At 43.1% G+C, this 16,903-nt stretch overlaps 1 protein-coding gene across 1 annotated transcript; it reads left to right on the top strand.

Annotated features, from left to right (window-relative positions):
* Nucleotides 1-244: 244 nt before the first annotated feature.
* On the top strand, nt 245-16,866 carry LOC129830022 (dnaJ homolog subfamily C member 11). Its single transcript, XM_055892164.1, has 16 exons — nt 245-350; nt 998-1,127; nt 1,290-1,363; nt 1,509-1,610; nt 1,701-1,829; nt 1,948-2,070; nt 2,250-2,323; nt 2,478-2,667; nt 2,775-2,860; nt 3,012-3,128; nt 14,901-15,056; nt 15,299-15,368; nt 15,556-15,613; nt 15,723-15,865; nt 16,150-16,279; nt 16,414-16,866. Exons 1-16 carry the CDS (start codon nt 279-281, stop codon nt 16,437-16,439), a joined length of 1,680 nt encoding a protein of 559 aa, XP_055748139.1. The 5' UTR covers nt 245-278; the 3' UTR covers nt 16,440-16,866.
* The last annotated feature ends 37 nt before the right edge of the window (nt 16,867-16,903 follow it).

The following is a 16,903-nucleotide window of genomic DNA, read 5'->3' as shown; positions in this document are numbered from 1 at the left end:
AACTCAACATCTTCCCTTAGGACTAAGCACTATTTTGTTATTGAACTCTATGGCATGTTCTAAAACACCCGTTTGAGGCACATTATGGATCAAATTGATTTATATAGCCTAATTTGCGCGATTAAAAGTTATTTCTAATATTTCTGGTGCGCTGGTTTTGGACGCTGTCAAAAATGTTTATAGGCGCGCTTGATAAAGACATCCAGTCCACAAGGTGGCAACAACAGCGTAAGTGTTGCACAGAGACATAGCGGAAGTGGAGATGAAAGGTTGTAAACATGGCGCCGGCCTTGGAAGACGATGAAATCGACAACAACGATTACTATTCTTTACTTAATGTCAGAAGAGAGGTAGTGCATGTTTGGATCCTGTTGGATGTGTTTGTGTGGATGTTTTGAGAAGTGTTTTCATAGTCGGTTTGATTAATTTGTTAAAGTTTTCTGGAACAAATTGAAGCGGCTTCTCGTTTTGCTATCCAGCTAAGCTAGCTAGCTAAGTCAGTTGACCCTCGCTTATCATTGATTTCGGACTGTTCTGTAAAATATGGCTAGCGTAAGGCAATATTTATAGAATTTAAGAGGATGCGCCCCGGTAAAGCCTGCCACTGGCACCAGAAGCCAAACATCCCAACTCTCTCCACTAGAACCAAATCCAGAAACTGTCAGGATGCCACTGCTCACGAGAGGTTTGGTTCTGAGTAGACGAGAACATGGCCAGCTTTCAAATGCATGCAAGTTTGTTTCTGCCAAGCAAAGACTAGCTGCTTGGCTTGCCACCCGTCACAGTCAGGCCTCAATTCCAGCATCTCATTTTAGGTGTTGTCACGTTTAAACCTATTTGTAAAGATGTGTATGTCTACTTGCATTGTCAAAGAAGCCAGGCAACACTGCACTGAACTTAGTGACTTTGCATAACTGTAAGTGAAATCATATTAACTAACTAGTACATTCTTACAAGTAAGTTGACATTCTCACTTTTTCTTCTGTTCGTCCATTAGGCGACACAGGAGGAGCTGAAAGGATCATACAGGCGACTGTGCATGCTCTACCACCCAGACAAGCACAGAGACCCAGAATTAAAGAGGCAGGCAGAACAGCTCTTTAACCTAGTGCATCAAGCTTATGAGGGTAAGATGAATCCTAGACTGGGACTTCATGTCATTTACCATCATGATTTTGCTCTGTTTCAGCTGAACATTTAGCTCAACTTGCCTATTATTGTCTCTGCCCAGGATTGTATGCATGTGTACCTTTCATTGAAACTGATCAGTTGCATGTTTCTCGCTGTAGTCCTAAGTGACCCACAGTTACGAGCCATCTATGACATCTATGGCAAGAGAGGGCTGGATGTTGAAGGATGGGAGGTTAGTCCAGCAGTTTCTCATTGGCTTGTATTTATAACATACATAGGCTACTGCGGCATGAAAAGTACTATATATTTTCATTGTCAAGGTAATGAGTGTCGCTGATCATCAGGCAGCAATGGCTCAAATGGTATACTGATTCCAGGTGGTGGAGAGAAAAAGAACTCCAGTAGAGATCCGAGAGGAGTTTGAGCGTCTGCAGAGAGAGAGGGAGGAGAGACGGCTACAGCAGAGGACCAATCCCAAGGTTTGTGTGTGTTGCTAATGTATTAGTAACTATATGACTGAAACCCTGCTATTACATGATCAATTATTAATGTGATGGTGTCTCATTCAGGGGATGATCAGTGTGGGTGTAGATGCCACAGACCTCTTTGATCGCTATGAGGAGGATTACAAGGTTTTGCCCGGAGGGGGCTTCCCACATGTTGAGATCAACAAGATGCACATATCACAATCCATAGAGGTAATAGAAAAGCTTGAAATGGGTTTGAAAATGGGGAAAAGTCACTGTGGGTAAAAGTATGGCTGATGGACCATCACATTGGATAATCAGGAGTATTGTTATTTGTTACCTACTGCAGGCCCCCCTCACCACCACAGACACAGCGGTTCTCTCTGGCTCCCTATCAACCCACAATGGAAACGGAGGAGGAAACATTAACCTGGCCCTACGGAGAGTCACCTCTGCTAAGGGATGGGGGGAGGTCAGGAACCACTTAATCATTTACAATTTCTACCTACATATCACTCACACACACTGCAAGCTAGTGCTTTCACATGCTCACCCACCTACACTACATAAAACAAACAATTATCACATTTGTGTTTTATTTTCCACTGAGTAGTCCAATGTGAGAGGTTATATATTTGTGTACCTATCCAGGTAGAGTTTGGGGCAGGAGACTCACACGGGCCCCTCTTAGGAATGAAGATATTCCGCAACCTCACTGCTCGCTGGTAAGTCAAGATTCCAGAACATTTGAAATCTGTAAAGCTGCATCCAATTGTGTTTGGCCTATAGTTGAATCAGAAAAGACATACAGTAGAATGAAAGTTGTTTTTCCTCCAGTCTGAAGACCTATACTGAAGAATGACTGTTGTTTTTCTCCAGCTTTGTGACTGCTCAGTGTGGACTCCAGTTCTCATCCCGGGGCGTGCGACCTGGTTGCACCACGGTGCTGGCTCGGCACCTGGACAAGAACACCATGGGTTACCTGCAATGGCGCTGGGGCACCCAGTCTTCCATGAACACCAGCATCGTCAGGGACACCAAGACCAGCCACTTCACCTTTGCCATGCAGGTCAGCATAAGATCATTATATACAGCAATTGTAGTATAAGAAGGGACTATCTGTTGTGGATGTATTCTCCATTTCCTCTCCTAACTGTATTTGTTGGCCCTCTGCAGCTTGGGATCCCTCACTCCTTCATGATGATGAGCTACCAGTACAAGTTCCAGGACGATGAACAGACCAAGGTCAAGGGCTCAATCAAGTATGTCCACTTCATGATAAGATTTTAGCCTTTGTTTATTTTGGTAAATGAAGGCCATTGAATCTTAGAACTGAAACCTTTATTATAAATCATCAGGTCAGGCCACTGACAACATGGGAAGACTTGCTGACTGTCTGTCATTGTCTTGTAGATCAGGCTTTTTTGGGACAGTGGTGGAGTACGGTGCAGAGAGGAAGATCAGTCGGCACAGTGTCCTGGGGGCAACCGTCAGTGTAGGAGTACCTCAGGGAGTCTCCCTCAAGATAAAGTAAGTATGGCTCAGTTTTCTTCTAGGTGTGCTGAAACGTTGGTTGCTATACTAATTAAATGTTTGGGAGCATAATTATTGTGCAACTTTTAATTTTTATGGTTTACTCTCCCTTAAACAGCACCTCTATACAACATTTTCCATCAGCTTATGCCTTTTACTAGTAAATTTTCCTTTTAACCTAACTATCTCAGTACAGTAGTTGTTGGCACAAGGCATCTGGGTTGTTCTTGAATTGTGGTGGCATGGCATATTGGAAAATATTTACTTTATTTTTCAAGATTGTTTTAGTTAATTGTATTTTATATATCTTACCCTTCTCAATCAGCTAATATGGTAGATTAAAGACTTTTTTATTTTTTATTTTTATCATATAATCATATATAATCATTTATCATATATTTTTATCATATTTTTTTATTTTTATCATATAATTGTGCCACCAGTAGTAACACCAGAGACACATTTTAGGTAATTAAGGATTTTCTAAAATGGAGGTCACAGGTGCTCAAAGCTAAGGTTGTTAACCCTTTGAAAATAATTTACTGAAGTGATATCATTGATCATGTAATTTCCCTTCATTTAAATTGAGTAACACCAATGACACTTTGCATTTAGACACACCAAATTATCAATGGAATCCTAAAATGTATTACATGCTAAAATAGTGTGATTAGCTAATCCTTTTCTTTCAAATATACCCCTCCCCTGATAAGGTTGCCACTGGAGTGAATGCTCAAGGCCCTTATATCTTTTTAATTAGTGATTTTCAAGGTGGTAACACCAATGACATAAAACGTAGGGACACAGTTATATTTTTTATTATTAATATATTAAATACTTGTTTACTTTCTAGTATTTAAAATAATAGATATCTCTATATCCCCCAAAACCTGTCACTACTACTCTGCAAAGAGCAGTAAACAGTAAAACTGAGAAAAATGTCATTAAAGTTTTCTGAACTCAGAGCCTGATGGTAAACCGTAGTAACTGCAGTCAAAACACAGTTGGACAAAGACAGGTTGCAGTAGCTTCACTTAGTAACAACAATAATTGACAGCTATCATAGATGGTAACGACATCTTGATGTGACAGATGTTGGTTTAGCATATTTGAACTTGACTGGCGCTGTGCAGTAAAGAACGGAGTCAGGCAGCACACGAGTGATATTCCGACTACTTTGCCTATCCTATTTGCTATAGTCTATTTGAGTAAAAGTTATATACAGAGCACAAAATGTCCAGTCAGAAAATATTGTTTCTCTGTCGGATTCATGGGTGTCTAGGGCCCTCACACTCAACTCTGGACCTCGAAGCCAGTTCCACTGCGTTTTTTTAATTGTTCCCCTCTAATCACGGACTGAATTAGACCTCGGACACCAGGTGTGTACAATTAATAATCAGGTGGAACAGAACCAGCAGGCTTCGGACCTCGTAGGGTAAGAGTTAAATACCCCATGGTCTAGGGTTTACCGAGAATGGTGCGACAATCAAAAAGCAATCAGTTAGCAACAGTCCTGTGTGTGAAAACAGCTCGTTGATGAGAGGTTCGAAGGAGAAAGGCAAGAATCGTGGAAGCTAACTGGCGGGCCACAAAGAGGCAAATGTGCTTTTGCAGCGGATGACCATACCGAGTTCCACTCCTGTCAGCTAAAAATAAGAAAAGGTGACTCCAGTGGGCATGCGATCACCAACACTGGACAATTGAGGAGTGGAAAAACATTGCCTGGTTTGACGAATCCCGATTCCTGTCTAATAATCATGCTGTTTAATCAGCTTCTTGATATGCAACACCTGTCGGATAGATGGATTATCTTAGCAAATGACAAATGCTCACTTACAGGGATGTAAACAAATTTGTGCACAAGCTTTTCGTGCATATGGAAAATGTCTGGGATCTTTTATTTCTGCTCATGAAACATGGGACCAACACTTTACATTGCATTTTATATTTTTGTTCAGTATAGTTCATCCACAATACTAACCTAAATGAGTGAAAAGAAGGAAGCCTGTACAGAATATTTTTTTCCCCAAAACATACATCCTGTTTGCAAAAAGGCACTAAAGTAAAACTGCAAAACGTGGCAAAGAAATGTAACTTTATGTCCTGAATACAAAGCGTTACATTTCGGGCAAATCCAACATAACACATCACTCACTGAGTAGCATAGTGGTGGCTGCATTGTGTTATGGGTATGAACTAGGGAATCTTTTGGGGATAAACATAAATGGAATAGAGCTAAGCAAAGGCAAAATCTTAGAGGAAAACCTGGTTCAGCTCTCCAACAGACACTTGGAGACAAAATGTACCTTTCAGGAGGAGAGTAACCTAAAAGGTGGCTTCTGTAACGGGTACCCTCAAGTGAAACACTTCAGCGAGCAGGCCTTCCTAATCGACCTGGCCGGGATATCCTGGAAGGATATTGATCTCATCCCGTCAGTAGAGGATGCCTGGTCATTTTTTTAAAATGCCTTCCTCACCATCTTGAATAAGCATGCCCCATTCAAGAAATTTAGAACCAGGAACAGATATAGCCCTTGGTTCTCTCCTGACCTGACTGCCCTTAACCATCAGAAAAACATCCTATGGCGTTCTGCATTAGCATCGAACAGCCCCCGTGATATGCAACTTTTCAGGGAAGCCAGAAACCAATATACACAGGCAGTTAGAACAGCCAAGGCTAGCTTTTTCAAGCAGAAATTTGCTTCCTGCTACACAAATTCAAAAAAGTTCTGGGACACCGTAAAGTCCATGGAGAATAAGAACACCTCCTCCCAGCTTCCAACCGCTCTGAAGATAGGAAACACTGTCACCACCGACAAATCCACTATAATTGAGAATTTCAATAAGCATTTTTCTACGGCTGGCCATGCTTTCCACCTGGCTACCCCTACCCCGGACAACAGCACTGCCCTCCCCTCTGCTACTCGCCCAAGCCTTCCCCATTTCTTTTTCTCCCAAATACAGTCAGCTGATGTTCTTAATGAGCTGCAAAATCTGGACCCTTACAAATCAGCCGGGCTAGATAATCTGGACCCTTTCTTTCTAAAACTATCTGCTGAAATTGTTGCCACCCCTATTACTAGCCTCTTCAACCTCTCTTTCGTGTCGTCTGAGATCCCCAAAGATTGGAAAGCAGCTGCGGTTATCCCCCTCTTCAAAGGGGGGGACACCCTTGACCCTAACTGCTACAGACCTATATCTATCCTACCCTGCCTTTCTAAGGTCTTCGAAAGCCAAGTCAACAAACAGATTACCGACCATTTCGAATCACACCACACCTTCTCCGCTATGCAATCTGGTTTCAGAGCTGGTCATGGGTGCACCTCAGCCACGCTCAAGGTCATAAACGATATCGTAACCGCCATCGATAGGAAACAATACTGTGCAGCCGTATTCATTGACCTGGCCAAGGCTTTTGACTCTGTCAATCACCACATCCTCATCGGCAGACTCGACAGCCTTGGTTTCTCTAATGATTGCCTCGCCTGGTTCACCAACTACTTCTCTGATAGAGTTCAGTGTGTCAAATCGGAGGGTCTGTTGTCCGGGCCTCTGGCAGTCTCTATGGGGGTGCCACAGGGTTCAATTCTTGGACCGACTCTCTTCTCTGTTTACATCAATGATGTCGCTCTTGCTGCTGGTGATTCTCTGATCCACCTCTACGCAGACGACACTATTCTGTATACTTCTGGCCCTTCTTTTGACACTGTGTTAACAACCCTCCAGGCGAGCTTCAATGCCATACAACTCTCCTTCCGTGGCCTCCAACTGCTCTTAAATACAAGTAAAACCAAATGCATGCTCTTCAACCGATCGCTGCCTGCTCCTGCCCGCCTGTCCAACATCACTACTTTGGACGGCTCTGACTTAGAATATGTGGACAACTACAAATACCTAGGTGTCTGGTTAGACTGTAAACTCTCCTTCCAGACCCACATCAAACATCTCCAATCCAAAGTCAAATCTAGAATTGGCTTCCTATTCTGCAACAAAGCATCCTTTACTCATGCTGCCAAACATACCCTTGTAAAACTGACCATCCTACCAATCCTCGACTTCGGTGATGTCATTTACAAAATAGCCTCCAAAACCCTACTCAATAAATTGGATGCAGTCTATCACAGTGCCATCCGTTTTGTCACCAAAGCCCCATATACTACCCACCACTGCGACCTGTACACTCTCGTTGGCTGGCCCTCGCTTCATACTCGTCGCCAAACCCACTGGTTCCAGGTCATCTACAAGACCCTGCTAGGTAAAGTCCCCCCTTATCTCAGCTCGCTGGTCACCATAGCAGCACCTACCTGTAGCACGCGCTCCAGCAGGTATATCTCTCTAGTCACCCCCAAAACCAATTCTTCCTTTGGACGCCTCTCCTTCCAGTTCTCTGCTGCCAATGACTGGAACGAACTACAAAAATCTCTGAAACTGGAAACACCTATCTCCCTCACTAGCTTTAAGCACCAGCTGTCAGAGCAGCTCATAGATTACTGCACCTGTACATAACCCATCTACAATTTAGCCCAAACAACTACCTCTTTACCTACTGTATTTCTTTATTAATTTATTTTGCTCCTTTGCACCCCATTATTTCTGTCTCTACTTTGCACTTTCTTCCAATGCAAACCAACCATTCCAGTGTTTTTTAGTTTTATTTTACTTGCTGTGTTGTACTCACTTCGCCTCCATGGCCTTTTTATATTTTATTTATTTATACATATATCTGTTTGCCTTCACCTCCCTTATCTCACCTCACTTGCTCACATTGTATATAGACTTATTTTTTTTCACTGTATTATTGACTATATGTTTGTTTTTACTCCATGTGTAACTATGTGTTGTTGTATGTGTCGAACTGCTTTGCTTTATCTTGGCCAGGTCGCAATTGTAAATGAGAACGTGTTCTCAATTTGCCTACCTGGTTAAATAAAGGTTAAATAAAATAAAAAATAAATAAAAATAAAACATAAGGCCAACTATACACTGGAGTTGCTTACCAAAATGACATTGAATGTTCCTGAGTGGCCTAGTTTTGACTTAAATCGTCTTGAAAATCTGACAAGACTTAAATGACTCTAGCAATTATCAACAACCAACTTGACAGAGCTTAAATAATTTGTGCTAATATTGTACAATCCAGGTGTGCAAAGCGCTTACATGCTGACCAGACCGGATGCGTCGTGTGCGTGAGCGTTGCAAAATAAATGTACACATGTTATTCAATCATTCCACTCACACTGCTCGCTAGCGTCTGTGTGGCCAGGTGCTAAAATAGAACTTGCTTCTATTTGTGACGCTCGATGCGCTGCAAGTTCTGCCTCTCCCATCTTCTCATTGGTTTTTAGGAGCATATACCCACGTGGGTGATTGAAAGTTGAACTGAGGTCCACACTCCAGTCAGTTGTGAGAATGTACCTTTTAAAGTTGGTGCCAGTCCAAAGAAGAAGAAGCCTGAAGGAGGAGAGATTACTAGAAAACAAACGTTTACACTTTTATCTGTAGATTAATTGTCGGATTAGAGGGCATTGTGCATTTCAGGTAAAATAACAACCCAATGTTTATATACCAGGACAAATTAGCTAGCAACAGCAAGCTAGCTAGCTAAATTGCCATAAATGTTTAATGCTTTTCGACCTGTCCCCAAATGAATATAATTGGTTGAGAGTTCGTTTTGATATTTCAACCTGCATGTCCTGATTGCATCTGGTGTGGGCGGATAAAATCAATGCATGCAGACGTGCGGTCTGGTCATCATGTTAGACTTACCCAGAAAGATTCACAGTTGTAAACAATCACTGCCTAAGGTGATTCTAACATGTATTGACTTAGTGGTGTAAATACTTATGTAAATTAGATTTCTGTATTACAATACATTTGGAAACTTTTTAAATACATAGTTTCACTTTGTCATTATGGAGTAATGTGTGTAGATGGGTGAGAATTTTTTTGAATTCCGGCTGTAACACAACAAAATGTGGAATAAGTCAAGGGCTATGAATACTTTCTGAAGGCACTGTAGATACATTTGCAAAAATAATCTAGTGTGGGCCTTGTGTTCTAAATATGAGAGGAGGATGAGGCAAATAAAGCAATTATTATCCAATTCTGAAGACGGTAGACTTTGCTTCTCTCCAGCCCATGATTTATAACCTAACTCACTACAGCAAGACAGCCTGTTCCTCACCAGTTGACTACCACTTTGCTCCGTCATGTGCGTGCCACACAGACACACACAATCGTATGAATTTAGTTAGAGAAAACGATTCCTGTAAACATGCCCTGCTACAAGCAGGAAGCAAGTTATGGATGAACCTGAAATGTGACATATTTGAATGAAGAATTGCATCTTTTTGGCTAACCGCATTGGAACATTCTAGTCTTTTAGGACATGAACTGGCAGAAAATGTTTAAGCAATGTATAGTGCCATTGTTTTCAGGAAGGTGTACCATGGCGATAGGAGGGACAGGAGTCAGACACAGGGCAGGGCTGCCAAATGTGTAGTTACAGCTGTTTGCAATTCTACTACAGTACTCATTACTGGGAGGGAGGCGAAGTATTTGCTTGCTCACCCAAAGTACATAAAGGTAGAGTCAGCTAAATGAAGTTGCAGGGGCAGCACCGCAGATTGCGATGACCTCGCTCTCGCGCACACACTGCGCATGTGCGCGGGTTCACTTTAAGCTCTTACAATGTGGTTACCACCGGACAAAACAGCCAAAGTTTTGCCTCATACTCCAACTCTCTTAGTTGTTGCGTAAATTGACCCACTATGCTGCTTACTTTGTGCATCCACGTCATATCGTTGACTCCAACTTTAAAACAATGTATAAACGTAAGGACTTGCGGTATGTTTTAATCATTGATAAATAGTTCAATATGAACAAAAACATGATACACAGTGCATTCGGAAAGAAGGAGATCAAATTTTATTGGTCACATACACATGTTTAGCAGATGTTATTGCGGGTGTAGCGAAATGCTTGTGCTTCTAGTTCCGACAATGCAGCATTATAACAATTTCACAACAAATACTTAATACACAGAAATCTAAGTAACGGAATTGAATTAAGAATATATAAATATATGGACGAGTAATGTCAGAGCGGCATAGACTAAGATACAGTAGATAGTATAGAATACAGTACACACATATGAGATGAGTAATGCAAGATATGTAAACATTATTAAAGTGAATAGTGTTCCATTTATTAAAGTGGCCAATTATTTCAAGTCTGTATGTAGGCAGCAGCCTCGCTGTGCTAGTGATGGCTATTTAACAGTCTGATAGCCTTGAGAGAGAAGCTATTTTTCAGTCTCTCAATCCCAGTTGTAATGCACCTGTACTGACCTTGCCTTCTGGAGGATAGCGGGGTGAACAGTTAGTGGTTCGGGTGGTTGTTGTCTTTGATCTTTTAAGCCTTCCTGTGCTGTAGGTGTCCTGGAGGGCAGGTAGTTTGCCCCCAGGGATGCGATGTGCAGACCGCATCACCCTCTGGAGAGCCATGCAGTTGTGGGCGGTGCAGTTGCCGTACCAGGCGGTGATGCAGCCTGACAAGATGCTCTCAATTGTGCATCTGTAAAAGTTTTAGGTGACAAGCCAACCGGTCAGGATGCTCTCGATTGTGCAGCTGTAGAACTTTTTGAGGATCTGGGGACCCATGACAAATCTTTTCAGTCTCCTGAGGGGGAAAGGTGTTGTCATGCCCTCTTCACGACTGTCTTGGTGTGTTTGGACCATGATAGTTCGTTGGTGATGTGGACACAAAGGAACTTGAATCTCTCGACCCGCTCCACTACAGCCCAGTCGATGTTAATGGGGGCCTGTTCGGCCCGCCTTTTCCTGTAGTCCACGATCAGCTCCTTTGTCTTGCGCACATTGAGGAAGAGGTTGTTGTCCTAGCACCACACTGCCAGGTCTCTGACCTCCCTATAGGCTGTCTCATCATTGTCGGTAACCAGGCCTACCACTGTTGTCATCAGCAAACTTAATGATGGTGTTGGAGTCGTGCCTGGCTGTGCAGTCATGAGTGAAGAGGAAGTACAGGAGGGGACTGAGCATGCCCCATGAGGGGCCCTTGTGTTGAGGATCAGCGTGGCGGATATGTTGTTACCTACCCTTACCACCTGGGGGCGGCCCGTCAGGAAGTCCAGGATCCAGTTGCAGAGGGGGGTGTTTAGTCGTGGGTGAACAGGGAGTACAGGAGGGGACCCCTGTAGGGCCCCAGTGTTGAGGATCAGCGTGGCAGACATGTTGCCTACCCTTACCACCTGGATCCAGTTGCAGAGGGAGGTGTTTAGTACTAGGGTCCTTAGCTTAGTGATGAGCTTTGTGGGCACTATGGTGTTGAACGCTGAGCTGTAGTCAATGAACAGCATTCTCACACAGATGTTCCTTTGGTCCAAGTGGGAAAGGGCAGTGTTGAGTGCAATAGAGATTGCATGATCTGTTGGGGTGGTATGTGAATTGGAGTGGGTCTAGGGTGTCCGGGAATGCTGTTGTGAGCCATGACCAGCCTTTCAAAGCACTTCATGGCTACTGACATGAGTGCTACGGGGTGGTAATCATTTATGCAAGTTACCTTTGCTTCCTTGGGCACAGGGACTATGGTGGTGTGCTTGAAACATGTAGATATTACAGACTCGATCAGGCAGAGGTTGAAAATGTCAGTGAAGACACTTGCCAGTTGGTCCGCACATGCCCTGAGTACACTTCCTGGTAATCCGTCTGGCTTTCGCTGTCTTGTTAATGTTGACCTGTTTAAAGGTCTTGCTCACATCGGCTACCGAGTGTTATCACACAGTTGTCCGGAACAGCTGATGCCCTAATGCATGCTTTAATGTTGTTTGCCTTGAAGCGAGCATAAAAGGCATTTAGCATGTCTGGTACGCTCGCATCACTGGGCAGCTCGTGGCTGAGTTTCTCTTTGTAGTCCGTAATAGTTTTCAGGCCCTAGCACATCCAACGAGCGTCAGAGCCGGTGTAGTTGGATTCAATCTTAATCCTGTATTGACGCTTTGCGTGTTTGATGGTTTGTCTCAGGGCCTAGTGGGATTTCTTACAGGTGTTCGGATTGAAAGAGGCAGCTCTAGCCTATAGCTCGATGCGGATGTTACCTGTAATCCATGACTTCTGGTTGGGATATGTACGTACGATCACTGTGGTGGGGACGTCGTTGAAGCACTTATTGATGAAGCCGTTGACTGAGGTGGTATACTCCTCAATGCCATTGGCTGAATCCCGGAACATATTCCAGTATGGGCAAGCAAAACTGTCCTGTAGCGTAGAATCCACATCATCTGACCACTTCTGCATTGAGTGAGTCGCTGGTGCTTCCTGCTTTAGGTTTTGCTTGTAACCAGAAATCAGGAGGATAGAATTATGGTCAGATTTGCCAAAGGGAGGGTGAGCTTTGTAAACCGGATTTAAGTTTGCCTGCATTAAAGTCCCCGGCCACTAGGGGCACTGCTTCTGAATGGGCAGTTTTCTTGTTTGCTTATGGCCTTCTATAGTGCGGTCTTAGTGCCAGCATAATTTTTTTGGTGGTATATAGACAGCTGCGAATAATATAGATAGTGGTCTACAGCTTATCATAAGGTGCTCTACCTCAGGCAAGCAATACCTCGAGACTTCTTTAATATTAGACATCGCGCACCAGCTTTAATTGACAAATAGACACACAGCCCCGCCCCTTGTCTTACCAGACGTAGCTTCTCTGTCCTGCCAATGCATGGAAAATCCCACCATTGTCGTTGTTCAGCCACGACTCAGTAAAACATAAGATATTACAGTTTTTAATGTCCCGTTGGTAGGATAGTCTTGATCGTATATCATCCATTTTGTTTTCCAATGATTGCACGTTGGCCAATAGAACGGATGGTAGTGGAGGTTTACTCACTCACCTACGAATTCTCAGAAGGCACCCTGACCTCCGCCCGCTTTTTCGCTGTCTTCACGCAAATGACAGGAATTTGGGCCCGTTCGCGAGAAAGCACTATATCCTTCGCGTCAGACTCGTTAAAGAAAACATCTTTGTCCAGTTCGAGGTGAGTAATCACTGTTCTGATGTCCAGAAGTTATTTTCGGTCATAAGAGATGGTAGCAGAAACATAATGTACAAAGTAAAAAAATAAGTAACAAACAATACAAACAAACTGGTTAGGAGCCCGTAAACGCCAGCCATCCCCTCCGGCGCCATTCTAGTGGACTCTTCCTAGAGCTGGCTGCATTAAAGTCCCCAGCCACTAGGGGCACCGCTTCTGGATGGGCAGTTTTCTTGTTTGCTTATGGCCTTCTATAGTGCGGTCTTAGTGCCAGCACACGAAGCTGAGCAATCGTGTGATAAGGGCCTTGGTCAGGGAGGTGACCATGAACCCAATGGTCACTCTGACAGAGCTCCAGAGTTCCTCTGTGGAAATGGGAGAGCTTTTAGGCCTTTTATGGTAGTGGCCAGACAGAAGCCCACTTGGAGTTTGCCAAAAGACGCCTAAAAGACTCTCAGACCATGAGAAACAAAATTCTATGGTCTGATGAACCCAAGATTGTAATATTTTGCCTGAATGCCAAGCATCACGTCTGGAGGAAACCAGGCACGCTCATCACCTGGCCAATACAATCCCTACAGTGGAGCATGGTGGTGGCGGCAGCATCATGCTTTGGGGATGTTTTTCAGGTACTGGGAGACTAGTCAGGATTGAGGGAAAGATGATCGGAGCAAGGTACAGAGAGATCCTTGATGAAAACCTGCTCCAGAGCGCTCAGGACCTCAGACTGGGGCAAAGATTCACCTTTCAACAGGACAACGACTCTAAGCACACAGCTAAGATAATGCAGGAGTGGCTTCGAGACAAGTCTCTGAATGTCCTTGAGTGGCCCAGCTAGAGTCCGAACTTGAACCCGATCAAACATCTCTGGAGAGACCTGAAAATAGCTGTGCAACCTGACAGAGTTTGAGAGGATCTGCAGAGAACAATGGGATAGACTCCCCAAATACAGGTGTGCCAAGTTTGTTGCGTCATATCCAAGAAGACTCACGGCTGTAATCACTGCCAAAGGTGCTTCAACAAAGTACTGAGTAAAGGATCTGAATACTTAGGTAAATGTTGTATTTCAGTTTTTTATTTTGAATATATTTGCTAATAAAAGGCTGTGCGTAATGACGTAGTCCAAATAAAAAACAGTGCTCTCTGTTTACATTCCATCTCTGTCGATGGTTTTGGCACAAAATGTCTGCAATAAATAGCAAATGTGTCTGCTCTGGTCTTGGTATTTGCACTCTAGCCAACAGTTTGCAGATCCAGTGAAGAGGGTACATCATGAGATTATGGATAACAGCAAGATCATTTGCCAATTGGCAGCCAAGCAGCGATCATCATGTCACCAGCATACAAATGAAGACCCCCAATATTTATTGGAAAGGAGCATTAAGCTCATCACCATGCACTTTCAGCACCCTGTGATGTTCATTATTACTTATTTCTTATGTAGCCTAAAACTCGACATGCTTTTCCAAGTCGTAGTGGGGGGACCCCACAACATTGCTAATGGTGACTGCGGCAAGTTTACGGCGACATTGTTTTTTCTATCACCAAATGCGCAAGAACATTTCCACTGCCATTTGTTGCATGATCTATTTCACCAAACAAAAAAATATCCACACCTGTCTAGCGTATTTGGTTCTGTCGACATTTAGAGTTTACTCAGGTATTTAACTCTCATAAAAATATTTGGATCGAAACATGGTTATTGTTGATGCATCTTATTTGTGCAGGCTGAACCGTGCCAGCCAGACATATTTCTTCCCCATCCATCTGACTGACCAGCTCCTACCCAGTGCAGTGTTCTACGCCACGGTTGGACCACTCATCTTCTACCTCGCTATCCAGAGACTCATCATAAGGCCCTACGTACGTGCCCAGCAGGAACAGTAAGATTGCCCACTTATCTACAGTTAATGTTAGTCTGTGTCACTCGGACAGTATTTCAATTGCTCAAAATGTGTACTTACTACTTTGTCAACCTACCTAAAACACATAATGGGAAAGTGTGTGATGGCCTTACTAGCATCCTAGCTTGGCTTTACTAATAGAAGTAGTAGTAAACAAATTGTGTGCAATGAAATCTTGTAAAGCTCTCCTAATTATTTCATTATTTCTCTCCACTGTATAGGGACCTGGAGAAGCACCGGGAGAGTTCAGCCTCAGACATTGCTAGGAAAAAGCAAGAGGCAGAATCTGCTGTGAGTGCATGATGTCTCCTTATAGACATACAGAAACAATTTCTCCTCATAGACATACATAATGTATATTGGTGTCAAGCAAATACATTTTACACATGATTAAAACACTAGAACTGGATGCTCTATTGGTCTCCTTTTTTGTGTGAATTTTAGCAACTTGATCTGACATCTCTCTTATCTGCTGAAGGTTTTGCTAATGCAGGAGTCTGTGCGCAGGATCATTGAAACTGAGGAATCCAGAATGGGTAAGTGAATGGGCTTCTGTCAGCATCAGAAAACATTAGAAAATATCAAACTTATATTAAACTAGTTGATTGACTCAACATGCTGACAGGATGTTATGTCCTGGATCAGGTCTCATCATCCTCAACGCTTGGTATGGCAAGTTTGTGACCGACAGCAGTCGGAGGCATGAGCGGGCAAAGGTCATTGATGTGTCTGTTCCACTGCAATGCCTGGTGAAGGACTCCAAGCTCATACTCACCGAGGCTACAAAGGTATACAGCTAAAGTTACTGGACTAACTCTATCATAGCTCAGTTGCCCTGAATATCTGAATACAAAAAATCCCTCTGTTTTTTTGCATAACCGAATGCAAAATGTCAGTTGAGTAATTTGTCGATTAACATTTTTCAGATTATGATACTGATCATGGTACTGCTAATGCTACTGCAATTGTGTGATTACAGAAACTCACCTTGAAACTATAAACCGCCTTAGGCGTAGAAAGTAGTGTTGACAGGTCTGTGATGATGACTGATGTTATTGTGTTGTTCTCCCAGACTGGATTACCTGGGTTCTATGACCCCTGTGTGGGGGAGGAGAAGAGCCTGAAAGTCCTGTATCAGTTCCGGGGGGTGATGCATCAAGTTCTCTCCCCTGATGGGGAAGCACTCAGGATACCAAAACAATGTAGGTAGCCTTATCAATGTGTCTGCTAAACTAAATCAGTTACAATACAGTGTATTTGTATTCACGATTTTCAATTGAATGTGTTTCATAGATTTGTTCTTGGTTTTGTTATTTCTTTTTTTTTTCTCATGTAGCTCACAGGATTGATGCTGACACATAGGAGCCTCTTTTCTGGACCAAATGGGACATGACACAATGTTAAACTTTGACAATGGATGGACAGACTCGTATTGTAGAGACACGGAGTTACTCGTTGTGCCCTAAAAAGTCATGCATATCCACCTTCATGTTGTTCATCTAATTATGCCGATGAGACATGTCAGAAATGTACTCAGCAGGGGTTGCCCTTTTGAATGAAATTCAGTCTAAAGTCTAAATTCACTCTAAAAATAGGATGGTCATAATCTCGCTTTCCTCAGCCTACAGTAGTCTATGAATCTTTAAAGTACTCCCCTTTCAGGTATGGCTTGTAATGTCTGACTCAGTACTGTACTAACACTGCAGTGCCTATGTGACCCTATTGAAGGTATGAATGCATCTCTGTATATGCCATATTATTAAAGTCAATATTTTTCAAGCTGAAATAACTCATTTGGGAAATTGAGCTTGAAACAATATTTAGTC

This window comes from Salvelinus fontinalis, chromosome 31 (genome assembly GCF_029448725.1).
Source record: "Salvelinus fontinalis isolate EN_2023a chromosome 31, ASM2944872v1, whole genome shotgun sequence".
Taxonomy (NCBI): domain Eukaryota; kingdom Metazoa; phylum Chordata; class Actinopteri; order Salmoniformes; family Salmonidae; genus Salvelinus; species Salvelinus fontinalis.
The sequence above is the reverse complement of the archived record's forward strand: the minus strand, read 5'-3'. Positions and strand labels throughout refer to the sequence as shown.

What these genes read in the sequence shown, in the direction of transcription:
- LOC129830022 (XM_055892164.1), top strand. Translation starts at nt 279, where the DNA reads ATGGCGCCGGCCTTGGAAGACGATGAAATCGACAACAACGATTACTAT. An exon ending in AGTGCATCAAGCTTATGAGG is followed by an intron (nt 1,128 to 1,289) that starts GTAAGATGAATC and finishes TTCTCGCTGTAG; the next exon opens with TCCTAAGTGACCCACAGTTA. An exon ending in CGCAACCTCACTGCTCGCTG is followed by an intron (nt 2,324 to 2,477) that starts GTAAGTCAAGAT and finishes GTTTTTCTCCAG; the next exon opens with CTTTGTGACTGCTCAGTGTG.